This window comes from Narcine bancroftii, chromosome 1 (genome assembly GCF_036971445.1).
Source record: "Narcine bancroftii isolate sNarBan1 chromosome 1, sNarBan1.hap1, whole genome shotgun sequence".
Lineage (NCBI taxonomy): Eukaryota > Metazoa > Chordata > Chondrichthyes > Torpediniformes > Narcinidae > Narcine > Narcine bancroftii.
The window spans coordinates 254,511,838-254,539,827 of NC_091469.1; the positions used below are offsets into that span (position 1 = coordinate 254,511,838).

Consider the following 27,990-nt stretch of genomic DNA (forward strand, 5'->3'; position numbering starts at 1 on the left):
TTGTATGATGCCAAATTTAATATTTAATTGAAAAATGCTGCTTTGCAGATGCAATCTCTTGTGGTTGGAATGAAGCATTTATCTGTGTGGCTGGGAGAAGGTTCTCTTAGTTTGATCACAGGAATAGCATTGGTTCAACCTTGGATGCTGAACGAGTCCTGAAAGGAGATATTATTCCCCACCTGCTCTGATATATTGGCTGCCCAATAGCTTCAGCAGAGCCAGGGATCACAGGATGGTTTGGAAGCATATGGTCTATTGACCAGGAAGCATTGGTCAGCCAAGTGCAAGGGGTTGGGAAGGAGCAATGTACTATCACGCGTGGTCTTGCTCATTGCTGGCTATGTGGACCTCATTGGTTCCAATGTAGCCTAAGAACTGATAACTGGCATACTCCCAGTCCTTCCAAAATCCCCAGGTGATGTGCAACGCAAAGCTGTCACATTGGGTGAGGAGGTACAAACAAGAGCGTTTAAGGTTGTTAAAAGATGATACAGGATGGGATGAGGTAGGCTGCTTGATGAACAGCACAGACTTGGTAGGCTGAAGGGCGTGTTCCCACATTGATAGGCAGAAGCAGTTTCCTTCCTGTACAATGGTTGAGAGTAGAAGGGGGATAGTGGAAAGCAGCTGGAGGTTTCTGAGTACTCTGAAGTTGTAGAGAGCTGAATGAAAGATGTGCTGCATAAATGAAGCACAGACTGGTTGGGCTGAATGGCCAATCTCTTGGTTTTAATTCCCATGTCTTCCAAGATGTGTCTGGAAGGAGTGTGGTTGGGATCCTTGAAGTGGTGGAGACTGTGGGAAAATTACTTCCCTTTGCACAATATCACATCACTGCTCCATCTCAACAACCACAAGGAGCTTGAATCCAAGTCACAAACAACCTGTGAGATCCCACAAACTATGTCCCAGAGTTTGAAATGAAAGCAGGCACCAGGTGACTGAATAATTTGATAGCCACCATCTCTGATGTATTTGCCGATCTCATTCTGGCACCAGCTCTGGCTGCTGCCATGGCAGTGGATCTTCGTCCTGGTGAGATGTGGTCCCTTCTCCCTGGACAGGGTAAAGTTTGTATGAGGAACCTTGGTCATCACTCTGAGATACAGAGAAATGGATTCATTTCAAAATCAGGGAAGTGAAACAAATGGTGGTGATATAAGACTTGACAGAATAAACTTCAAATTTATATTCAACTTCTGAGAAGGTTGTTACAATTTCACTCTAAAAGTCCCCAGAAGAAATCATTACTCTGGCAAAGCACTGGTTTACCTTTTCAGCAGTTGAGGACTTAATGTGTACTTCTACCCTGATCTATCTCTGCATTCTCCACGTTCAAAGCTTAGATTTATTCTCAGAGTACAGTCATGCATGACATCACATACAACTCCGATTCTATTTCCTGTCCATCAGGCAGAATTTCTACTTATTGGTAACTGTAAACTGTACTCGGGGAGAAGGTTTTATTCTACCCGGACGTAAGCATGGCGCTATTGAAATGCAGAAGGGAATTTGACCCAGTTAAAAGGAGCCTTAAACAAAAAAGAATCGAGTTTACCCTCCTTCACCCGGCAATGCTGAAGGTGGTAAGGGTGGGAGGGGAAAGAGTTTTTTAAGGAACCAAGAGAGGCAACGGACTTTGTAAGAACCCTGTCACCGCTTCAGGATTAAATGTAGATAAGATGGAAAGAGGGAATCGGGAAAGATGGCCAATGGCCCAAGGACAAGTACAGGCAGACTGAGAGTCCAGTCCAGGTAATTTACATGATCCCAGCAGCAAGGTGTGCAAAAATGTGTGGGGTGGAACCAAACCTTGATTGGCAGCTGGTGTGTCCTCTGAATAGGTAGGGGGCAGTGCTGAAATGTGACAGCCACGACCCTTCCCATTTTCAGGGGATGGGGGATTAAATATAGACTCTGTGTGTTACATGAATGTTAAAAAAAGTTATAATATTTGTTTAACGAGTCTATGAAAAATAAAATAAAATAAAAATTGTAAACTGTACTTGAGAAAAAGATATGTATACAAACAAGACAAATGTAAACAAGGAAAGAAATGTAAACAAACTGTGCAATAGGAAAAAAAATTCAGTGATAGATGATGTGAAAAGTAAGACCCCTTAAGTGATTCACTCAGCCTTTTCACAGTTCCGTGTAAAATGGGGATTCCCCGGGAAATTTTCCTGGAGACCCTCCTGTGGACTGGTGGTCTGAAAATGTCAGCCAGGGAAAATTACCTAGGTCTGTGGCTGTGGACCCGGGTAATTTCCCCAGGTCACCCTCTTTCCCAAAGCAGTTCCAGCTGCATGAAAGATTATGGGTAACAAAGCTGGCTATTAATCCCGCACTGTGCCTCCGTCACAGCCCCAAAGCGGAGGGCATCTCATTAAACATTTGGACCATATCACCAAATCTGAATCTCATTCAACGCCGATTGGAAAACTGGATAAATAAGTGCTTTAAAGACATGTGTTCACACGATGATGAAATAAACACCCCATGTCCAGTTCACATATCAGTGAAGGTCGGATTGAATGAACAATGGGGAGCAACATAAAAGTCCAAATCTTAGACCCTGAGAATTCTAGTTAGAATAGCCTCAGTGTGTAGCACATCATCGCTGGTGGCAGGACCCCACCACCACCCCCCTAAATTGCCAAGGAGGGCAAATTACAGGGAATTTGGATTGTGGTGTAGCCCAGTAGGTCCTGTCTTCCTGGGATTTTCACCCAGGTCCAAGTAGGATCACTGCTTGCCCAGTGTAAAAAGGCCACTGATAGAGTTTGTTGTTGAGGAGTCTGATGGTGCAGGGATAGTAACTGTTCCTGAACTTGGTGGTGCGAGTCTTGTGGCATCTAGACCTCTTTCCTGATGGCAGGATAGGATTCAGAGACAGGGGACAGTTTCCTGTCACTGCCAGTGATGATGAATGATTCCCCTCCACTGTCAGTGATCAGGAACGGTTCCCTTCCACTGCCATGATCAGGAACGGTTCCCTTCCACTGCCAGTGATCAGGAACGATTCCCTTCCACTGCCAGTGATGAGGAACGATTCCCCTCCACTGCCAGTGATGAGGAACGATTCCCCTCCATTGCCAGCGATGATGAACGATTCCCCTCCACTGCCAGTGATCAGGAACGATTCCCCTCCACTGCCAGTGATCAGGAAAGATTCCCCTCCACTGCCAGTGATCAGGAACGATTCCCCTCCGCTGCCAGTGATCAGGAACGATTCCCCTCCACTGCCAGTGATCAGGAACGATTCCCCTCCACTGCCAGTGATCAGGAACGATTCCCCTCCACTGCCAGTGATCAGGAACGATTCCCCTCCACTGCCAGTGATCAGGAACGATTTCCCCTCCACTGCCAGTGATCAGGAAGTATTCCCCTCCGCTGCCAGTGATCAGGAACGATTCCCCTCCGCTGCCAGTGATCAGGAACGATTCCCCTCCGCTGCAAGTGATCAGGAACGATTCCCCTCCGCTGCCAGTGATCAGGAACGATTCCCCTCCGCTGCCAGTGATCAGGAACGATTCCCCTCCACTGCCAGTGATCAGGAACGATTCCCCTCCACTGCCAGTGATCAGGAACGATTCCCCTCCACTGCCAGTGATCAGGAACGATTCCCCTCCACTGCCAGTGATCAGGAACGATTCCCCTCCACTGCCAGTGATCAGGAACGATTCCCCTCCACTGCCAGCGATCAGGAACGATTCCCCTCCACTGCCAGCGATCAGGAACGATTCCCCTCCACTGCCAGCGATGATGAACGATTCTCCTCCACTGCCAGCGATGATGAACGATTCCCCTCCACTGCCAGTGATCAGGAACGATTCCCCTCCACTGCCAGTGATCAGGAACGATTCCCCTCCACTGCCAGTGATCAGGAACGATCCCCCTCCACTGCCAGTGATCAGGAACGATCCCCTCCACTGCCAGCGATGATTAATGATTCCCCTCCACTGCCAGTGATCAGGAACGATTCCCCTCCACTGCCAGCGATCAGGAACGATTCCCCTCCACTGCCAGCGATCAGGAACGATTCCCCTCCACTGCCAGCGATCAGGAACGATTCCCCTCCACTGCCAGCGATCAGGAACGATTCCCCTCCACTGCCAGCGATCAGGAACGATTCCCCTCCACTGCCAGCGATCAGGAACGATTCCCCTCCACTGCCAGCGATCAGGAACGATTCCCCTCCACTGCCAGCGATCAGGAACGATTCCCCTCCACTGCCAGCGATCAGGAACGATTCCCCTCCACTGCCAGCGATCAGGAACGATTCCCCTCCACTGCCAGCGATCAGGAACGATTCCCCTCCACTGCCAGCGATCAGGAACGATTCCCCTCCACTGCCAGCGATCAGGAACGATTCCCCTCCACTGCCAGCGATCAGGAACGATTCCCCTCCACTGCCAGCGATCAGGAACGATTCCCCACCACTGCCAGCGATCAGGAACGATTCCCCACCACTGCCAGCGATCAGGAACGATTCCCCTCCACTGCCAGCGATCAGGAACGATTCCCCTCCACTGCCAGCGATCAGGAACGATTCCCCTCCACTGCCAGCGATCAGGAACGATTCCCCTCCACTGCCAGCGATCAGGAACGATTCCCCTCCACTGCCAGCGATCAGGAACGATTCCCCTCCACTGCCAGCGATCAGGAACGATTCCCCTCCACTGCCAGCGATCAGGAACGATTCCCCTCCACTGCCAGCGATCAGGAACGATTCCCCTCCACTGCCAGCGATCAGGAACGATTCCCCTCCACTGCCAGCGATCAGGAACGATTCCCCTCCACTGCCAGCGATCAGGAACGATTCCCCTCCACTGCCAGCGATCAGGAACGATTCCCCTCCACTGCCAGCGATCAGGAACGATTCCCCTCCACTGCCAGCGATCAGGAACGATTCCCCTCCACTGCCAGCGATCAGGAACGATTCCCCTCCACTGCCAGTGATGATGAATGCTTCTGAGGTGGCTTCCTGACACATATGTTTTGGTCCTGCCCTTCCCTGAAAAGATATTATTTCAGCTGTTTTCCTCATGCTATGACTGTGCTTTTTGGATGACAAGTTTTGGGCTCTGGGCAGTGATCTGCTTCAGCTTGTCTTGTGATTGCATCTGTTACTTTAATAGCCAGGTGGTCCATTCTACTCCAATAGAAAGCCCCTAAACCACTTACTATTGTGTCAATGATCTTCCCAAACTATAGCATGTTTTTTCTTTCTTTGGCTTGGCTTCTCGGACGAAGATTTATGGAGGGGGTAAAAGTCCACGTCAGCTGCAGGCTCGTTTGTGGCTGACAAGTCCGATGCGGGACAGGCAGACACGGTTGCAGCGGAAAATTGGTTGGTTGGGGTTGGGTGTTGGGTTTTTCCTCCTTTGTCTTTTGTCAGTGAGGTGGGCTCTGCGGTCTTCTTCAAAGGAGGTTGCTGCCTGCCGAACTGTGAGGCGCCAAGATGCACGGTTTGAGGCGATATCAGCCCACTGGCGGTGGTCAATGTGGCAGGCACCAAGAGATTTCTTTAGGCAGTCCTTGTACCTCTTCTTTGGTGCACCTCTGTCACGGTGGCCAGTGGAGAGCTCGCCATATAACACGATCTTGGGAAGGCGATGGTCCTCCATTTCGAAAAAGTCAGAAGTGGTGCTGTTGACTTTTGGTTAAATTTGACATTTTCATACGATGTGATTTAGTCCTTTCCAAATAATTTTCAACAGTTTTTTTGTGTGAATGTGGAGGAGCGGAATTAACCACTGAGACACGGTAGTTCAACTCCTGTTTTCTGTTTTGTTTCTTAGTTAGGGAGATATTTTTGTAATAAAATTTGATTCCTTTTCATGTTGGGCCTTCAAGAGATTGGGAGGCTCAATCTCCACATGCTGCTCCATGACTGTGTTTGTGTATGTTAAACCTTGTTAATGCAATCCCCATCTCTCTGTATCATTCTTATTTTTATTAATCTGAAACTTAATTAAAAGAAAGGAATGTTTCCCATCCACGGCCAGTGATCTTCCTTTGAATGCAGTTTGCTTTTGCAGCAGGAAATAATTGGAACAAATGCATTTCAGATAACTGCATAAAGCCTGTGTGATCCCACACATTGGCGAGGTGTAGCTAGCTGGGTCCCAACAGTCTGAGGCAAGAGATCAGCAAATCGGTCCAAATGGGTAACTCCTCAAGTGCTTGCTGAGTTATCACATGCCTCAGCTGAATTTGGGAGTCAGGGTGGGAAAATATCTCATTGTGTTCCAACTTCTAGACCCAGCAGTGAGCCTTTCTGGGAAGCATAGATTTTTGGGATAGAGGCAACCCTGCCAATGGATTCCCAGAGTTAAGTGGACAGTTGGTCTCCTTGTGCTACTGTTAACAGGGTGGTAAGGCACTGTCACGCTGCTGTTGGGTGAGACATGGCAATAGGGAGTCAGCAATAGTGAGAGCTTCACTGTCTATGGGGAACGGGCATTGATACAGAAGGTGCTGAGAGCAGCCAGTGCTTTCAACTTAATGAGAATGAGTGCCCTCGGGAGCAGAGGAAGAGGAAATAATGCCTTTTCTTTCCAAGTTATGCCAAATGTAAATTTCATTATGATACCATTTTGGAGCCTTGAAACCACTCTCAAAAAGCTGGCAGAAATTAATACCTTCTGCTGATTTACAGTAATCACACCGGAGATTCAGAAGGTAATTGCTTGGTGTAAATTATGCCTGTTGCCTTGGTGATAGTATTGAGTGCACCAAACCATGAAATGCTTTGCTGCTGAAGCTGGGAAAGATTCATGGTCCGTCATGTTTTATTTTTTTTTGTATGTGGCACCTCTGTAAGAAATGATAAAGCTCCATATTCCCCTGAATAATCGAAGGACTGAAGCCACATTCCTTGGCCTGTATTGTTGCTTCAGTCCAGATGGCAAGAGATTCCCCTGATGCCCCATGGCATTCAAGTTTCCCATGCTTCCTGACTCTTCAGTAGCTGGGCCAATTGACAGTCAGTAGGTGATACCATGGAATAGATCCTTTCCTTGACATGGTAACCTTCAGTGGACCTTGGATGTCTCTCATCACAGGGCCATCTGCGTCATGTGGAAAAGAACATGAGAAATAGGAGCAGCAGTAAACACATCTGGCCTGTCGAGCCTGCTCTGCCATTTAATAAGATCACAGCTGATCTGGCGGTGGACTTAGTTCCACCTTCCTGCCTGTTCCACAGAGTCCTTAATTCCCTTATTCTTTAAAAATCTGTCTTAAACACATTCACTGAGGCAGTTTCCACTGCTTCTTTGGGCAGAGAATTCCACAGATTCACTGCTCTGTGGGAGAAGCAGTTCCTCTCCTTCCCTTAACACCATGTCCCCTCGTTCTAACGTCACCCACCAGCAAAAACAAGCTCCCTTTTCCATCTTATCTATTCTTTACCTAATTTTATCTGTTTCGAGAAGATCCCCTCTCATCTTTCTAAACTGCAATGAGTATATTCTCAGGCTCCTCAATTTCTCCTAATTTACTAAACCCCTCGTTTCCAGAATCAACCTGGTGTATCTCCTCTGCACTGCCTCCAAAGCCAGTATATCGGAGGTGGCCAAACTTGCTTAACGTAAAAGCCACATACAATAAATCTCAGATGTTTGAGAGCCGCAAGCTATGAAAACATATATTACACACTCGATCTTACTCTTACATGCAGATTTTATTACAAAAAATTATATAAATAGAGAAATAAATGTACATAATAATATTTATTGATGTATATAGTTTTTAAGTCAAAAAAGTTTCAATAGTCAAAAAAGTACACATACACAATCAAATTTTGTGGACGAATTTTTAGGGTAAAATTTAGGGAGTCGACTATGACACGCATACTACCTTTGACCACGGTACATACCTGTGATGCTCGGGGCATCGGGAGATTGGATGGGAGGGCAATCGGGGCTTAGGGAGCTCGGATGGGCGGGCGACCGGGTCTAGGTGAGGAGCCCAGTCAGGGCATCGGGAATTTAGATGGGATAGTGGCTGGGGCGTCAGGAGCTCTGGGTGAGTGGGTGGCCAGGGCATTGGTGGCTCGGATAGGAGAGCGGCTGGGGCAAGGAGAGCTCGGATGGGAAGGTGGCCTAGGCGAGGGTCCAAGATTGGGAGCTTGGATGGGTGAGTGACTGGGGAGTTGGGAGCCTGGATCATATTTAGCCTTCGCTAATTCCATTGCCCACAACACAGCCACACGCACCACAATTACATGATCGCAAGCCATGCCCACTAACACTACACAGCCAATATATAGAACCTCCTCGAGCCACACATTCATGTGGCTCGCAAGCCTCAGTTTGGCCACCCCTGCAGTATATCCTTTCAGGGGAATACAACTCCGTATTCCGTCATGTAATATTTAGTTGGGAGTCAGACTTCCACGTGACTGCTATACATTTCCTGGCTACCTTCACAAACTGCATTTGGTACATGGACAGTTTAAAACTCATAGAGATGTGTCTGTTGTTGAAAGGAAGAGATTGGAGACGAGGAGTTAGCTTGCAAGGATAATGATAATAAATTTATTGTCAATATACATATGCTCCAAAATTCTTTCTTACTGCAGCCAAATCGGTACTTGTACTAAAAGCAACTACAAAACTACAAGGACTGAAGGGAAGGTCAAATGCCAAATTACCTGCGGAAAGGCAACCATAAGCAGTGATACCTCTCCTGATGCACAGCACAGAGGTTTACAGAGAATCGAGTTGAGGAAGATCAGGTGCAGCTTGTGGACAAGATAAGCTTGGCGAGAGAATGAAGGATCAGGAAGAACGTGAGAAGCAAGTGCAATGGGGGAATTGGGGGGATCTTGAAAAGGTTTGGCCTGGTGGGAGAGTGGCAGGGAGAGAGATGTTTGAAACAGCTGAATGAAGGATATAAATCGGGGATTAAAATAGTCCACATGCTCCTCATATTTTTTTCATTGAGGGCAGATGAGATTGGGAAAATGAGTTTATGGAGATAACATTCAGGCTGGAAACTTCTTGACATTATGGAATAGTGCCAGCTTTAAGAGAAAGAAGGAGGGCACAAATAATTGAGCGGTTCAGGCAGAAATCACATTGAAGAGCCATCCTAGTTGCCGACAAGTAATTCAAAACGAGACAGTAATGGACTAGATTTGATTACTAACCTGTGTGCATCTTAAAAATAGAGCTAATAATACAATTAAGATTGATATTAGGAGTGAGATGGAGAAGGAAGAGGCTCCAACAAGGATTTTAAATATATAGATCACATGAAAGGATTAACACTGGATTTATGACAGTGACCTGTCTGAACAATCAGAATAAAGACATTCATTAATATAATTCCTTTCATGTCTTTTTGTTCTCACCAAAGTGCTTTATGTTGAGGGAAGTAATTTTGCATCTGTGGGAAGAGATACAGAACACTGTTGATTTATAAACACACATTTAGAGAGTAGGGTATTTGAGGGGAAAGCAATAGAAAACCTCATGAATATGCAGCGATGGAAGGATAGGTATCGTAGAAGCAGCAGAGTTGGTTCAATTTGGGATCACGTGTGGTGCAGATACCATGGGCTGAAGGGCCTGTTCCTGTGCTGTACTGTTCTGTGTTCTAAATTCTGGTATGACACTCAAGCTCTGAAAGTCTAAAGCCTGGACATTGTACAGCTCCTCGAGAGCTGCATTCATTTGGTGATGTAATTACTAAAAGCCAACTAAAGTATTATCCATGGGTCTACATTGGCCCATAAGGCCACCGACCGGTATTGTGGACCACACGATAGGCTTTAAACCATTAAACCAGCATGTAATCTTTTTGTCCATCGCAATCTTGGCTGAATCCTTGTTTAATCTCCATTTTACTGTTTATTTTCCCATCATTTAATTATTATGTTCGGATCTGGAGCTCGGGCTGCTGATGGGTTGGACTAGACTTTGTATGGCTGCAAGGGGTGCGGCAGTGCTAGAGGTGAATCCACACACCTGTCCGTCTTACGGCCGACAAAAGCAAATTCCGTGCAATATTGCACTGTTTTCATTACATGACAAATTAAATCTTGATTTTGTCCTTAATTCTTTACAACAATTACAACTTTCTCTGAATCCTTCTATTGTTTTGAACACCCCTCCTGGATTTCTTTTGTTTCGATAGTGATTCCCTCCTCATTGGCTGATAGGCACGTGGATGTAAGAAAAACAGAAGGTGTGAGGTAGGAAAAGATTAATTGTTGGTTTGCTCAAGTCGGCACAACATGTTGGGATGAAGGGACTGCACTGTGCTGGAATTTTCTCTGTTCAATTAACAACAATGAACCATCTCACTAATTTATTACAAAACAGGAAGCAGCCATTTGGCCCATTGAGTCCATGCCAGCTCCTAGGGACCAACCTGATCAGTCCCATATCTCACATATTCATCAATTCCCCGTTGATTCTTTTTCTATTCTCCTCCACTAAATGACAAACCAGAAGGCTGAGTACAGGGTTAATGGTCGGTTACTTAAGAGTGTGGATGAACAGAAAGACATTGGGGTTCAAATCCATACGTCCTTACCAGAACCTCTCTTGGGAAACCGAGGGGGAGTTGCAAGCACGAAAGAGGTGGCATCAGAGGTCAGTTGCTCTGCACTGCTGTGCCTCCTTATGCTGTGTCTGTTTTTGCATACACCATCTGTTCACCCGGTGTGTGTGGACCAAGGTAATGGATGTGGCAATTGGAAGTAACTGCCGTCGCTGGAAACATGAAAAAAAAATAAGAGAAGCTAGGCATATGTGACAGGTCAGGTCGCACTGTGGAAAGAGAATAAATGTTTCACGTCAAAGATTTGGTTAGAAGGTCAGAATCCCCGACCTGAAATGTCATCTCTTCCCCCAGCTGCAGCTGGATCTGCTGAGTATTTCCAGCTTTTTAGGTTTTTATTTGGGCAGCTTGGTCAGTACAACAGTGTTACAGCACCAGTGTCCAGGGTTCACATCTGCTGCTCTCTGTAAGGGGTTTGTATGTTCACCCCATGTCCGCGTGGGTTTCCTCTGGGTACTCCAGTTACCTCCCACATTCCAAAGGTATATGGGGTTAGTTAAATGGTTACATGGGTGTATTTTAGTAGCGTGGGCTTGTGGGCCAGAAGAGCCTGTTACTCTATCTCTGAATTTAAATACATGTATGATGAATGTGGCATCCAGGTAAAAAAGAAAGGCTCACCATGAGATATCAATGCACTCTCTGGGGCCCTTCCATACATTAACATGGACAAACCAGAGAAAAACAGCAAACTTTGGGGAACTTGCAATGAGTGCAGTCTTTCATAGAACACTACAGTACAGTACAGACCCTTCGTCCCTCAGTTGTGCCAACCCATATATTTTTTAAAAAGTACTAACTCATCCTAACCCGTAACCCTCTATTTTACTTCCATCCATGGGCCAGTCGGTCTAGGAGTCTCTTAAATGCCCCTAATGTTTCAGCCTCCACCATCACCCCTGGCAATGCATTCCAAGCACCCATAGCGCTCTGTGTAAAAAATCTTGCCTCTGATGTCTCCCCTAACCTTCCCTCCCTTCACTTTGTATACATGTCCTCTGGTGTTTGCTGTTCCTGCCCTGGGAAACAGGTGCTGGCTGTCCACCCTATTGATGCCTCTCATAATCTTGTAGCCTCTATCAAGTCTCCTCTCATCCTTCTACGCTCCAAAGAGAGAAGTCCCAGCTCTGCTAACCTTGCCTCATAAGACTTGTTTTCCAATCCAGGCAGCATCCTGGTAAATCTCGTATGCACCCTCTTGATAGCTTCCACATCCTTCCTATAGCAAGGTGACCAGAACTGAACACAATACTCTAAGTGTGGTATTACCAAACATTTGTAGAGTTGTAACATGACCTCCTTACTCCTGAATGCAATCCTCCATTAATGAAGTCGAGCATCCTATAGGCCTTCTTTAACTCTCCTATCAACCTGTGCGGCGACCTTGAGGGATGTATGGATTTGAACCCCAAGGTCTCTCTGTTCATCCACACTCTTAAGTAACCGACCATTAACCCTGTACTCAGCCTTCTGGTTTGTCCTTCCAAAATACATCACCTCACACTTATCTGGGTTGATCTCCATCTGCCGCTTTTCTTCCCAACTCTGCATCCTGTCTATATCATTTTGTATCCTTTGACATCCTTCAGCTCCATCCACAACTCCTCCAACCTTCGAGGCATCGACAAACTTACTGACCCATCCTTCTATCTCTTCATCCAGGTCATTTATAAAAATCACAGAGCAGGATTCCCAGAACAGATCCTTTCAACACCTCACTAGTCACCAACCTCCAGGCAGAATACTTTCCTTCCACTAATACTATCTGCTTTCTACCTGCAAGCCAATTTTTTATCCGCACAGCCAAGGTTCCACTGATCCCATGCCTCGTGACTTTCTGGATGAGTCTCGTGGGGGACCTTGTCAAGTGCCTTGCTAAAATCCAAATAGACCACATCTAACACCTGACCCTCATCTATTTCTTTTGTTACATCCTTAAAAAGACAAAATTAAACTAGTGAGGCATGACCTTCCCTTCACAAAGCCATGCTGACTGTCCTTGAGTAGATTAATTCTCCAAATGCTCATAAATCCTATCCTTAAGAATCCTCTCCAATAGCTTGTACACCACTGACGTAAGACTCACCGGTCCATAATTTCCAGGATTCTTCTTATTACCTTTTTTAAACAAAAGGTTTACATTTGCCATTCTCTAATCCTCTGGCACCTCCCCTGCAGTCAAAGAGGATTCAAAGATCATAGCTATTGCCCCAGCTAGCTCTTCTCTCACTTCCCACAGAAACCTGGGGTACATCATGTCTGGCCCCGGGGATTTATCAATCTTGGATGTTTTTTTAGAAAATCCAATACTTCCTCTTCCTTAATCTCCACATTGTCCAGCACACAGGCCTATTCTATTTTGACCTCACCCTGATCAAGGTTCTTTTCTCTTGTGAATACTGAAGCAAAGTATTTATTTAGGACCTTCCCAACCTCCTCCACCTCAAGGCACACGTTGCCTCCTTTATCCTTTAGTGTCTCCACCTTCATTCTCATCATCCATCTGTTCTTCACATATGCATGGAACTCCTTGGGGTTCTCCTTAATCCTACAGGCCAAGGCCTTCTCATGCCTCTTTTGAGCTCTCCTAAGTCCTTTTTTAAGTTCCTTCCTGGCTACCATACACTTCTAATGAGCCCCTCCTGTTTCCTGCTTCATATATATAATGTCTGGAAAAACAACCAACTGAAAAACCTCACAAAGATTAGCGTATACAGAGCCGTTGTCATACCCACACTCCTGTTCGGCTCCGAATCATGGGTCCTCTACCGGCATCACCTACGGCTCCTAGAACGCTTCCACCAGCGTTGTCTCCGTTCCATCCTCAAAATTCATTGGAGCGACTTCATCTCCAACATCGAAGTACTCGAGATGGCAGAGGCCGACAGCATCGAGTCCACGCTGCTGAAGATCCAGCTGCGCTGGGTGGGTCACGTCTCCAGAATGGAGGACCATCGCCTTCCCAAGATCGTGTTATTTGGCGAGCTCTCCACTGGCCACCGTGACAGAGGTGCACCAAAGAAGAGGTACAAGGACTGCCTAAAAGAAATCTCTTGGTGCCTGCCACATTGACCACCACCAGTGGGCTGATATCGCCTCAAACTGTGCATCTTGGCGCCTCACAGTTCGGCGGGCAGCAACCTCCTTTGAAGAAGACCGCAGAGCCCACCTCACTGACAAAAGACAAAAGAGGAAAAGCCCAACACCCAACCCCAACCAACCAATATTCCCCTGCAACCGCTGCAACCGTGTCTGCCTGTCCCGCATCGGACTTGCCAGCCACAATCGAGCCTGCAGCTGACGTGGACTTTTACCCCCTCCATAAATCTTCGTCCGCGAAGCCAAGCCAAAGAATATATAATGTATGCTTCCTTCCTCTTGACTAGTTGTCTGACCTGTTTTGTCAGCCACGGTTCCCTTTTCCTACCAATTTATCCTGAACCCAGCACAAGTGGTCCCTAAACTTCCTCCACATTACTTCTGTGTTTTCACCCTTGAACATCTATTTCCCATTTACTCTCACTCGTTCCTGCCTCATCCCTTCATAATTATCCCTCCCCAGTTAAGCACTTTCCCATTGTGTCTGTTTTTATCCTTTTTCATAGCTAGATTGAAGCTAAGGGAGTTGTGGTCACTCTCACTGGGAGGTCCACCACTTGACCAGGTTTATTACCCAGAACTAGATCTAGTATGGCTTCTCCTCTCATTGGTTGGTCCACATACTGCATCAGGAATCCTTCTTGAACACACCAGGCAAATTCAGCTCATCTACTCCTCTTGCAGTCAGGAGGTGCCAGTCAATATTAGGGAAGTTGAAATCACCCATAACCTCGACCCCGTATTTCCTGCATCATTCCAAAATCTGCCTACTTATCTGATGAGGGCTATTTGGGGGCCTATGGACTACTCCCAGCACAGTGAGAGCCCCCTTCCTATTTCTGACTTCCACCCCCACCAACACTGGACATTGCCTCTGCAGTGTCCTCCCTTTCTATAGCCATGATACTATCCCTGACCAATAATGCTACTCCCCCACCCCCCTCTCTTTTTCTACCTCCCATCCTAACCCTTTTAAAACACCTGAACACTGGTACCTGCATCCTCCAGCTAAGTTTCCGTAATGGCCACACATCATACTTCCATGGACTTATCCATGCGTGAAGGTCATCCCCTTTATTCCTAATACTCCTAGGATTAAAATGGACACATTTCAACCCTTCTAACTGGCTACATTTACATATGTTTTGTTCTCTGACTGTCCTTCATCACCAACTCATAGCATCATGCTTTTGTCCTTCTAACCTAATCTCTGCTCTCACATTCTGATTCCCATCCACCCCCCCCCCCACCAACCATCCGCCAAACTAGTTTAAACCCTCCCCAACAGCTCTCGCTTTCCAGTTCAGGTGTAGTCTGCCCTTTTTGTACAGGTCAGACCACCCCCAGAAGAGATCCCAATGATTCACAAACCTGAATCCCTGCTCCCTGCACCAACTCTTCAGCCACGCATTCATCTGCCACAACTTCCTGTTCCTACCCTCTCTGGCGCAATGTACAGACAGCAATCCTGAGATTGCCACCCTTGAGGTCCTGCTTTTTAACTTTGTTCCTAACTCCTTATATTCCCTCTTCAGGACCTCATCCTTATTCCTATCTATGCCACGTGGACCACAACATCTGGCTGCTCACCCTCACCCTCCCCCTCCAAAATGCTATGAACTCAATCAGAGACATCCCTGACCCTGGCACCTGGGAGGCAAAATACCATCCAGGAGCCTCGATTTCATTCATCAAACCTCCTATCTGCTCTCCATGAAGATTGATTCTTCACTCAAAACCAGATTGAACAGCACAAATTAAAACTAGCCTGTGTGATTACTAATACCCATATACTAATGTCATTGTGAAGAAGGCACGTTAGCGCATCTACTTTCTCTTGTGTTTGCTTAGGTTCAGTATGACATTGGATACATTGCAAGGTTTCCAATGTCATACATTGTGTAGTGGAAAGTTTGCTGACTGACTGCATCATGGCCTGGTATGAGGGAACCAATACCTTTGAGCAGAAATTTCAGCGAAAGGTAGCCCAGAATATCACATGCAAAATTTTCCCCACCATGCCACACCATGTAACAGTGCCAACGAGAGCAGTAGCAATCATCAAAGATCCGCACCACCCAGCACACGCTCTGTTCTTGCTGCTCCCATCAGAAAAGAGGTATTGATGCCACAAGACTCACACCACCAGGTTCAGGAACAGTTGCTACCCTCCACCATCAGATTCCCAAACAACAGAATCAATCAGAGATCCTTACCTTGCACATTATTACTAAATATTTATTTTTTTCTGTACTTGTAGTTAACATATCACTTTTGTATACAAATTGTTTTCTTGAGTATATCTTACTTATTGATAAGTAGAATTTCTGCTTGGCGCTCAGGAAAAAGAATCTCAGGATTGTATGTGACATATGTACTCTGACAATAACTTTGAACTTGATAGAGTTTCCAAGCACAAGTCCCCACTGGTACAGTTGAACAATCAGTGTCTGCAAATGAGGAAGGAATAAATATTGAAACAAAAAAAGTTCAGGTGGGCTCTTGCAAAGAACAGAAGGATAGAAAGAAAGTTACAAGAGTTGTAAAGGACAACACATTATAGATTTTACAGGAGTATTAAGAAAATCCAAACGGTGAAAGGGGAAATGAGCACAGGTGCAGTTTGGATTATTATGGATGATGTTAACATTTCATGCTTGTTTAATTGGAATTTTGTATCAAAAGAGGAGCTGGAAGCACAAACAATCTGAAATTGTCCAGAGATAAACTTAGTAAGTTTAATGTAATTAAGCAATTCTATTGCAGGAAAAGATACCAATTTTTACATCCATCTCTGAGACCCATTTGTTTCCACCCCACTGTATTAAAAAGAGAGGAAATTTCGGGTGCATTGATCTTAATCATAGTAACCCAAACTCTCTGAATCCAGAAATGTGACTTTGGATAAGAAACTTGCAAAAATAACAGTCCATTATTTGTGAAGGGGTGAGAAACCAAATAACCGCAGACTCTTCAATTTACTGTCTGCACATTGGAAATTACAGGGACTTCATAGTCATACAGCACCAAAAAAGCACCACCAGATACATGCTGACCATCAAGTATCATCTATAATAATCCCATTTTCTAGCCTTCAATACCTTGCCGATTCAAGTGCTTGTGCAACTTCTTAAATGCTGTTGGAGCCTCTGCCACCCCCTCATTGTCATTACAGGTCGAGTCGGAGCATTTGGACAATGCTTTTGGACAGTGTTTCCTTTTAGTGGAGAGGGCCAGATTGGCAATCTGAATACACCTCTGAGAGGCAGTCACATGAAGGCAAAAGTGACAACCTTTCCATGAGGTCTTCCTTCACTCCTGATATCTCAGTTGGAGTCTGTGGTCACACACCTGCCACGTGTGAGTCAGATGTAGATATCACCATGCACCATTCCACATGCATTCAGGCACACGCTAACTCAACCCACCCACCATGCACACAAGCATGTAAAGACCAACACACACACACACACACACACACACACACACACACACACACACACACACACACACACACACACACACACACACACACACACACACACACACACACTCTCTCTCTCTCACTCTCTCTAGGCCTTTTTTGTTAAAAATATCAAAGAATGCAGTGGCCCCTTGGGGAAAACCACTATCTACCATCTTTGCTGTCTTAGAAACAACTGTTTCCCATTAATCTCTGTGTGTGGCTTTGAAGCCAATTTATTATCCAATGCTGTTATGACTCCTTAATTAATTTGGGCTATATTTTAGCTGACCAGCCTTCCATGTGGATTTCATCCATATTTTTAATTTAAAATATATAATTCTTAGTTTTTCACCAGTCTGTGTAATTGTTTTAGATGTCACTGTTTGAAATTAAGGGATCATCCAATTATTACGGAGATGAGGAGATTATTTTGACGAAGAGGCTATGAGTCTTGGAGACTCTTCAGAGGAAAGTGGAAGCAGGATTAGAATCATTTTAGAAGTGGAGGATTCTTGGTAAGTCAGGGGATGAAGGGTTATGAAGGAAGACAAGGCAGCAGAGGAAGATTGAGGGGAAGAGTGGCCACACCTGCTTGGTCTGTGTGCCCTACATCATTGCAACATTATGAGAGGTTTCACTGAGGTTAGGTGAGACGAGAGGACATGGGTTAAGGGTGAAAGGTGAAAAGGGGAAACTTCATGCAGAAAGTGGTGAGAAAGTGGAACAAGCTGCCTGCTGAAGTGGTGAATGCAGGCTCAATTTTGACATTTGAGAAAAAATTGGACAGGTTCATGGATGGGAGGAGTATGGAAGGCTATAGTCCAGCTGCAGGCCAGTGGAACTGAGCAGAATCCCTGAGGATTGGATGTGCCTTCACAAAGGAGATAAGAAGAAATTTCTTCAGCCAGAGGGTGGTGAATCTGTGGAATTCATTGTCATAGATGCAATGTGGAGGCCACCTCATTGGACCCTGACTTTCGATGGGGTTTGGTTCCGGGACTCGCATCACAAGTTGAAACCACACTGTACCTTTCCACAGAAGACAACTGTAGCCATGTCAATTAATTAATTAATTCAAAAAGGAATTAGATGTACCGGTAGTTCATATGGCTAGAGGAAAGATCTTATGGAGGAACAAAGGAAATGGGAAGTTGAATGATCAGCTATGTTGATAATTAGCATCATATTTAAAGAAAACTAACCAAAGGAATATGCAGCCAATTGGGAGAACAGAGCAGAGAAGCCCGATGTCCCCGCTTCTGCCAGGGGCCCTATGCCCCTGCTCCAACCGGGAGCCCGACCATAGCAAGCTGCGGCTTGGCCACCCCTGTTCTAGTTGTTCCCCATGCCTTGTTCAGAAGAGCTTTAGGGACATTCTTTCAGGTATCATCCACAAAAATGATTGGAGACACGGAGATTCTGAAAGGGGAAAGAGGTGCCGGAAATAGTCCAAACAAATCCACTTGGATTATTTCTGATATTTCTCTCCCCTTTCTGGCCATCATAACTTCGAAATATCGTGTTGGAACATCGTATGTCAGGGTCCATCTGTATATTTAAAACGGAGGTTAATAGATTCTTGATTCGTGAGGGCATTAAGGACGACGGGGAGAAGGCAGGAGAATAGGGCTGGCAGGAAAAATATACTTCAGCTGTAACAGAGCAGACTCGATGGGCCTGATTCTGCCCCTACCTTTTATGATCTTGTGCTCTGAGCTAAGTATAGTGTTGGAGCACAGTGATGTGGTATCGCTCTACATTACACTGGCCTGCAACATCTAGACAGTTAGCGGAAGCAACCAGCACACTCCTGACTGCTGACACCCTCCAAATCCTTTGCTTCTTTCTGGAAGTCTCTGACATTTACAAAGTGTGAAAGATATTCAAAAACTATTAAAAATTCATCTTGCCATTTAAAATAAATTATTACACATTTTGGTATTAAAAATTAAAACAAAAACACTTAAAACGATTACACGGATATGAAGCTATTCAAATGTTTGAGGCTTGAGAAATTCTTGCAGCGATGCCTTTGGGGGGAGGGGGTGGTGGTGAGACGACAACAAACATTGTCCCTCAGAGTTCACCATGGACACTTCTCATTTCAGCTTCAGTCTCACTAGATTTCCTTGCTGCCAAAGTTGGATGAGGGCACCCACCCTCACTTGTGGAACTCATTCCCACAAAAAAGTTGCTTAGGATATATTTAGAAATAGTTGGATGTGGCCTTATTGGTGAAAGGGGGCGGGGGAGGGTTTGGAGATGAAACAGGAATGGGGCACTGAAGATCAGTTATGATCATATTGAATGGTGGAATGGGCATGAAGGGCTCAATTGCTTTTTCCTGCACCTATCTTCTCTGTTTTACTTCACCTCTGGAATTATACCTGTGTTTGAACCAAAACTTTCTCAAGGTCAGGAGCCCAGTGATCCTGGCAGACACTGTACAGATCACTAATGAGCAGCTCATTGTACAGAAAATACTATTTGGCAGCATCATTGATGACATTTACTGACACTTTGTACTTGGTTGTCATCTTTTTCCCAGTCTTTCACTTGGGATCAAGGGTGGCTTGATTCCATTCTGGGCTTGCATGGCACTGAGGTAACTAATGAGGTCAGCATGAGAACTGCAGACTCTTCCTCAGATGGTGGCCAACAGGACAACTGATGTTTTGCTCCTTCTGCACCTCATGCACTCTTGAAACATCTTCCTTCTTTACTTTGGGGTAGATTGGCCAAAAGACTCCCAGGAGTCAAAGGGAATGTTGGCATTTCTTCAAGGAGGCTTTGAACACATCCTTGAATCCTCTAGCTACTGTGTGAGTAGTAATGTTTTTCCTGTTACGTCCTCAGAACAAGGGATCTGTTTCAGGAGTCTGGTGTCAAATGCAGTTGGCACGGCCTATCCAACGAACTGACTAAGTGTAACTGTGGTCTCAATATGGGAACACTTGGCTAGGGAGGTGTCACTGATCCTTCTTGAGTTTAGAGGACTTTCACAGAGCTTTCGATGGATTTTTCACATTTTTGGAGATTTTGTGAAGGGCCAATGAAGAAACAGCAATGTTTCCCTGAGTCATCACAGTGTACACATCAGGAGGGGATATGAAGGTGCTGATGTTCCCATAATGCTACCCTTCTGGATCACACCTTCAAGTAAAATACTTTTCTGCTATCCAATTGTTTTGAGGTCCTGATATTTTGGCTTCTGGCTCAGCAGGTATTCCCATTTACCCACAAGGATTCTGGTTCCTGCACTCTCATTAATACACTTGGGCCTTGATTTCTTCCATCCTTTCAATAGCCTTGGTTTCCATGGCCGTATCATTATAGTGGGGCCTCAATTCCCACACTCCCTTTAAACTCCACTAGCTCTGTTCCATACTTCTTTAAACTCTCTGGAGTCCCATTTCCTTGAAACTCATTGGAATCCTTTGCTCCTGCGTTCCCTTCAAACTCACCAGGTTCTATTTATCATGTTCCCTTTAACTTAGAGGGTTCACTGTAAAATGTGCCAACATCTAAATGCTAAATTATACAATAAGTATAATTTATTAAACTAGAGATTTAAAGAAGTGAATTAAAAGTATGTTGGAATATTATTTGGATTAACATCCAGTAGTCTGGAAAACTTCCATTTTCAGTTTCACCACAGTCCCAAGAATGCCACAATTTTACTGTGGTCACTAATAACACATTGAAGCCTGTTGCTCTACTGAGAAATATTACATTTATAACAAAAGTTAAGGTAGAATCTTATATGAATTTAACTAGTGACCTATCGTGGACTCACATCTCCTCAGTTGTCAGGAAGGTGTAACAGTGACTGCACTTCCTGAGAAGACTGAAGCGGGCAAGACCACCATTACGTCAACTTTCTATAGGAGCTCTATCGAGAGCGTCCTGGCTGGCTGCGTCACACTGTGGTATATTTGCTGCAGAGACATGGATTGGAAGTCAACCCACAGGACCATAAGAGAGACAGCGAGGATCACGGGGGTCTCCCAGGGGCAATGAGAATGCTGAACGACTAAGAGAACTGCTCACACTAATCATCTGATATACTCATATTTATGGAACAATATTTATTTATTTGTGTAGATGAATACTACCCCTCATTATATATTGCTCGTCTGTGTGTGTGTTATGTCTGGTCGAGTGTTTTGGACCGGAAAACGATGATTTGTCGGCTTGTACTTGTACAATCAGATGACAACAAACTTGACTTGAATTTGAAGCAGTTACATGAGCACTTCTCATTTCCATAGTAATTGAATCTACTGTATATAAATTCAATTTCAATAGTACAACAAGTCTGTTACATAAATCTTTCTCTTTGGCTTGGCTTCGCGGACGAAGATTTATGGAGGGGGTAAAAAGTCCACGTCAGCTGCAGGCTCGTTTGTGGCTGACCAGTCCGATGCGGGACAGGCAGACACGATTGCAGCGGTTGCAAGGGAAAATTGGTTGGTTGGGGTTGGGTGTTGGGTTTTTCCTCCTTTGCCTTTTGTCAGTGAGGTGGGCTCTGCGGTCTTCTTCAAAGGAGGCTGCTGCCCGCCAAACTGTGAGGCGCCAAGATGCACGGTTTGAGGCGTTATCAGCCCACTGGCGGTGGTCAATGTGGCAGGCACCAAGAGATTTCTTTAGGCAGTCCTTGTACCTTTTCTTTGGTGCACCTCTGTCACGGTGGCCAGTGGAGAGCTCGCCATATAATACGATCTTGGGAAGGCGATGGTCCTCCATTCTGGAGACGTGACCCATCCAGCGCAGCTGGATCTTCAGCAGCGTGGACTCGATGCTGTCGACCTCTGCCATCTCGAGTACCTCGACGTTAGGGGTGTGAGCGCTCCAATGGATGTTGAGGATGGAGCGGAGACAACGCTGGTGGAAGCGTTCTAGGAGCCGTAGGTGGTGCCGGTAGAGGACCCATGATTCGGAGCCGAACAGGAGTGTGGGTATGACAACGGCTCTGTATACGCTTATCTTTGTGAGGTTTTTCAGTTGGTTGTTTTTCCAGACTCTTTTGTGTAGTCTTCCAAAGGCGCTATTTGCCTTGGCGAGTCTGTTGTCTATCTCATTGTTGATCCTTGCATCTGATGAAATGGTGCAGCCGAGATAGGTAAACTGGTTGACCGTTTTGAGTTTTGTGTGCCCGATGGAGATGTGGGGGGGCTGGTAGTCATGGTGGGGAGCTGGCTGATGGAGGACCTCAGTTTTCTTCAGGCTGACTTCCAGGCCAAACATTTTGGCAGTTTCCGCAAAGCAGGACGTCAAGCGCTGAAGAGCTGGCTCTGAATGGGCAACTAAAGCGGCATCATCTGCAAAGAGTAGTTCACGGACAAGTTTCTCTTGTGTCTTGGTGTGAGCTTGCAGGCGCCTCAGATTGAAGAGACTGCCATCCGTGCGGTACCGGATGTAAACAGCGTCTTCATTGTTGGGGTCTTTCATGGCTTGGTTCAGCATCATGCTGAAGAAGATTGAAAAGAGGGTTGGTGCGAGAACACAGCCTTGCTTCACGCCATTGTTAATGGAGAAGGGTTCAGAGAGCTCATTGCTGTATCTGACCCGACCTTGTTGGTTTTCGTGCAGTTGGATAATCATGTTGAGGAACTTTGGGGGACATCCGATGCGCTCTAGTATTTGCCAAAGCCCTTTCCTGCTCACGGAGTCGAAGGCTTTGGTGAGGTCAACAAAGGTGATGTAGAGTCCTTTGTTTTGTTCTCTGCACTTTTCTTGGAGCTGTCTGAGGGCAAAGACCATGTCAGTGGTTCCTCTGTTTGCGCGAAAGCCGCACTGTGATTCAATTTCAATAGTACAACAAGTCTGTTACATAAATACCTCAGAATAAAAGGCCATTTTTTTAATCATATGTATACAGGTTTGTAAGTAAATATAGTATTCCCAATGCCATGTCAATAGTGTCATATTTTCAATGTGTCAGTCAAATGATGCCATGGTTCTGTTACAGATATATATTATATGTTTTACAGCTTTCAATGAATTATTCAGACTACAACATAACAAAGCTAAATATTGCAAGGAAAACCAAGTAATGGAAAACGTAAAAGCATTTCTTTGGATTCTATTGTTATCCATAGATGGTGTGTGCTCTGCTACTTGAACAAGAAAATTGTGGAGGGATACGTGCCTAATGCAGGCAAATGGGATTAGTGTAAATATATATTATGGTCAGAATGGACAAGGGGAACTGAATGGACCCATTTCTGTGCTGTATGATATGATAATTCTTGCATACATGCAAGTATACAGTACCTGTTATGTGTAACCTACGTGACATACATGCAGGTATTAATACATAATAAATATATTTGTGTTGTGTGTATTGTAAAAAACATTTTGTTTCTATGCAAGATATTAACCTGGGATTTCCAAAGGATTAAGTCTGTTAACTTTGAAATTCCCCAGTGTAGCTGGAGTTTGCTTGCCCCTCTCGCCACTGCAGGGTGGAAGCTACTCTGGAGAAGGTCTCATGCCTTGCATGCTTGCTCAAAATGATTATCCTGTACCTTTTTGTTTTAACCAAAGGGATAAGTTCCACCGAGATGACCCCTCTCCCCCAGGCAAGGGTGGAGGATTTGGAGAGCACTCAAGTGCAAGTGGACCTTGGTGAAGGAAGCAAAAGGCAGGTAGGTCAGCAATGGAATTCAGTTGTAAATAAAATGCATCACCATCAGAAGGTCCACCCATTGCAGGATGATGGGTTAAAGGGGGATAAGTAAGCAGAGACTCGGGGGACCTGTACGGTTTGCTGATATTCTGTGACCTTAAATTGAGCCTAGGATGGTATAATGAGTGTCTCTTGCCTGACAGCAGCATCAGTAAATCTGACAAGATTGCAACTGAAGAAAAGGAATGGGCAAAGCTGAAATGTGATGTAGTAATTGATAATATGAAGGCAGAAAACTTCCTTAAGGTTTGGATCAAAATGAATCCAATTTACTAATCATTAATTAGGCCACTGTCCCGCATCGGACTTGTCAGCCACAAACGAGCCTGCAGCTGACATGGACATTTACCCCTCCATAAATCTTCGTCCGCGAAACCAAGCCAAAGAAAGAAGAATTAGGCCACCATTAAGCTGCCGAGTTAATGTTTGCCAAATAAGGAAACTGGGTATGATCCCTTCAATGGTGCCATTAGTAGAACCACAGCTCTCGTGACGACTCTAGGAGGTGATAAATGGAGGCAACAGAAGGTTGCAGATGATGAAATCTGATAAGAAAGGATGGTGATGAGTGGAGCAAGATAAGGGACAGATGATAGGCAAATGGAAACAATAAGGGAAGGAGCAGGGGACCCAGATGGGGAAAAGGAATTTTAAAAAAATTTAAATGTAGACATGCAGCCATGATAACAGGCCATTTCAACCCATGCCGCCCAATTACACCCAATTAACCTAGAATCCCTGGTGTAATTGGGCAACAGGAGCTCATGGGCTGAAATAGCCGGTTACAGTGCAGTATGTCTAAATTTATAAAAATTTAGATTTCAAAAAATTTATAAATTGAATGTAAATTTAAACCAGCGAATTTTTGAGAGCCAGACTAGACTGGATGCAGTGTCAGTCTTGCTTCAAGATAAGAAGTGAGAACGAACAATTGAAATTGGTTGAGTGGTGCAAATGAAGGGAGGACTTCAGCAGTGCAGAAAGTGGGGAAAGGAGAATCTCCACATTGCACTCAACTCGAGCCAAATCAATTAGTTGTTAATTGGAGAATGAAAATTGTTGTCAGCATCATGAGGCAAGAAGCTGAGCTTCAGGAAACACCAGAGTCATGACAAAATGTTTTAGACAAAAGTTTTCATTTAAACAACCAGGTGCTTTGGAAAGAAGTTGAACTATTGGGAAATGCAGGTGATGACGAGGGACCGACCAGAACAGCACTGGGTGAAGGAGTAGAGAAACCGTTTGAAAAGCCACATGGCCTCCAGGAATTTCTGCAAGCAGTGCTGTTAATTCAGGGCAGGACAGAAGGCTACAGTCAGAGGTCTGGAAGAGAGTTGACGACAAGGTGTGGCATAATCAAGGGAAAAGTGATGAGAAAAAATGGACATTCTGAGAAAACGTGGGCTGTGACTCCTACCGTTCAAATGCTTTGTTATATTTGTCCAGTAACAAATGCAAAGGGAACTCCAGATCGGAACCACTCAGCGTGAGGAAGATCAGCAAAGAAAAACTAAGGCCTAAGAATTTTACTCATCCTGGGGTCCATCGAGGATCCACCTTTGAGGAACTCGTTGGTCATATTTGCTGTCAATTTGCTGTTTATGTCAGATGCAGCAGGAATGAGTTGAATCCATAGTAACAGGGGTGTTCATTTTCTTTGTGTTCCAGATATTCTGGAGATTTTCCAACTGCCTTTTGCCGCTACTGTACAGAAGAGCTTTGGATATAAACAGTATACTTTTTAATTAATGAACTGTGACTAAATTAGGAGTGTTCTTAAATTTCTGAATATGGCTGGGAATAAAGGACAAAGTATTTGAGATTTAGTCGTTGTCAGCAGAAGGGGAGAACGAGCCACAAGGTACCACCTCAGCTAATATAACCCGGCTTTAATCCTTGCTTCTAGTCATGGAATGTTCATTCATAAACAAGTGACTTTATTTTTTAAATTCCTTGTTTTAATAATCATGTTCTGATCAAATGGAAAGTGTACCTGTTAACCAACTAATCCTATTTGGGCTAGATTAGCTGGTCAACATATGTAGAAGAATCATATGTCTTACCAATGTTTCTTTGCTGAGGGTCATCAGCCTCGTCCTGGAACCTCCTGGAATTGGATTAATCTCCGGAACAACTCGGAAAAATTGTCAAAGGGGCAGCAAAGAAACAAATCGTTTTCATTCGGAGAATGTGCACAAATTTAAATCCTTAAGCACTCAGAGAAGCAATTTAAAAGATACTTTTTATGCATGTAGAGATAATTATATTTTTGAGGGGGTGGGGGCTATATAATTCTGACCTCTCCATGCACACAACCCAGGTTTCAACAACTTTTTGTGTATCAACTCTGGGAAGTGTGGAAGACAGCCAAGATTGGCAGTCTTGTTTTCCACATCTCCTTGAAAGGTAATATTAAATGGTTCTAATTAGGGCAGCATGGTTCATGTAGCAGTCAGCACGACCCTATTACAGCGTCAGCGACCCAGGTTTGAATCCGGTGTTAGCTGCAAAGAGTTTGTACATTCTCCCATGTCCTTGTGGGTTTTCTCTGGTTTTCTCCCACGTTCCAAAGGTGTGCAGGGTTAATTGGTTCATTGGCCACATGGGCGCTTGAGCGGTGTACTATCATGGGCAGGAAGGGCCTTGTTACCATGCTGTATCTCTAAATTTTTATAGAAAGCTGGTCATATTATCACAGCATTTTTGAATCTGTGATTCGCAGATCTCTCTGGTGGTCCATGGTTTTGTAATAGGTGGTCCACGGGAATGCAGCAAAGACAAATATGATACAAGTCGTATGTAAAATACTGTTATCTATTTGACAGTCTGTAGGAAATAGTCCTCCAGACTAAGGGAGTCCAGAACTCGAGGATATTAGTTTACGGTGAGAGGGGAAATATTTAAAATGGACCTTGTTGTCACAGAGGGTGATTGGAATGTTGAAAGAGCTGGTAGAGGAAGCTGTAGAGGCAGGCACAATTACAACATTTAAAAGACTTAAACAGGTACATAGATGCAAAAGGTATGGAGGGATCTGGGTCAAATGAAAGCAAATAAGACCTACTGAGGTCGACAACTTGGTCAACATTTGTCTTGTTTTCAAATATCAACATCTCCATGTATCTCAATAGCCTTTCCTATCAAGCATCCAAACCTGTGTCAGCACATAGTCACTGATCACAATCCTTTTCATCTGATTTATGAAATGAACACATCAATCTGGTTCCATTCATTCCAGCACCCAATAGAACTGAGTGTGAAGGAATGAATTGAACAAATATGCTTTTTTTATTTATATTTTCAAATCAATATGAAAACATGAAATTCATCAATTGCATAAAATAAACATAATCTTATTGTTCGATGTTGATTTTGAATAAGAAAAAAAAGTTCAAGCCCTAACCCCCCCCCCCCCCCCCCCCATCCACTCAGGGGGAAAAAAAGGAGAGAAATAGTCAATAGAATAAAAGACATAAAAAAGAAAAGAAGTAAAAGAAAAAGGTTTCATTGGATTAATCAATCTCCTGCCAAGGGATAAATAACCTGACTTACCTGGAATCCCAGGTGTATAAAAGTGGGATGAATATTTTGTATGCTTTGAGTGGGGCTTAGTGTAGAGAATGAGTTGCTGAACTCTTTCTTTGCACCCCTCACTCCCTCTAGCATTATCAAGGTTGAATAAAGGAACTGTTGTATACTTAACTGGTTCTGCTGTTTGTTTTATTACCATTATGAATAAGGAAAAATACAATTCCAAGGCAACAGACTGTCTAATCGGAAGGAACTCGGAGGTAGAGGGTTCATATGCAGTGGCCTCCTAACGTTTTCGAGCTGCCGCCCCCTTGGCTTCCAGGCCACATCCCTAGCACCAACCCCCCCATACAAATATACTTCGAACACACACCTCTTTCTTGGGGGTAAGTATTTCACAAATAAAACTTACAGTAAAAAAATTTATTTAGCAAAATAAACCTCTAACCCCATTCGTTGTCTTCACAGTTTTCACACTGTATTGCCTACACTTTATTTTTATTTGCTGTGCTGCGGCTGAACTTTATTCTGCAACAAAAAATAGAAGTTCTTTGTAAAATTTATGTCAATCACAGCAAAATGCAACTGAAAAAAAAGGAAATATAATAGCAATGTAATTACT

The 27,990-nt window shown here is 44.6% G+C and overlaps 1 protein-coding gene and 1 long non-coding RNA gene across 3 annotated transcripts in view; one reads left to right on the top strand and one right to left on the bottom strand.

Moving 5' to 3' along the window:
• Positions 1-27,539, top strand: part of trim44 (tripartite motif containing 44) — a 101,617-nt gene extending 74,078 nt beyond the window's left edge. The window contains exons 5-6 of one of the 2 annotated variants that reach the window (XM_069895748.1): positions 10,153-10,210; positions 23,696-23,764. In XM_069895748.1, coding sequence (XP_069751849.1) covers positions 10,153-10,174 — 22 coding nt within the window. In that variant the 3' untranslated portion in view covers positions 10,175-10,210; positions 23,696-23,764. Of the gene's footprint in view, positions 1-10,152; positions 10,211-23,695; positions 23,797-25,505 lie in introns of those variants that run through there. The other variant, XM_069895741.1, reaches the window with a different exon arrangement.
• Positions 27,540-27,814: 275 nt separating this feature from the next.
• Positions 27,815-27,990, bottom strand: part of LOC138741527 (uncharacterized) — a 58,763-nt gene continuing 58,587 nt past the window's right edge. The window contains exon 3 of the long non-coding RNA XR_011343553.1: positions 27,815-27,896. This is a non-coding gene — a long non-coding RNA (uncharacterized lncRNA). The remainder of the gene's footprint in view (positions 27,897-27,990) is intronic.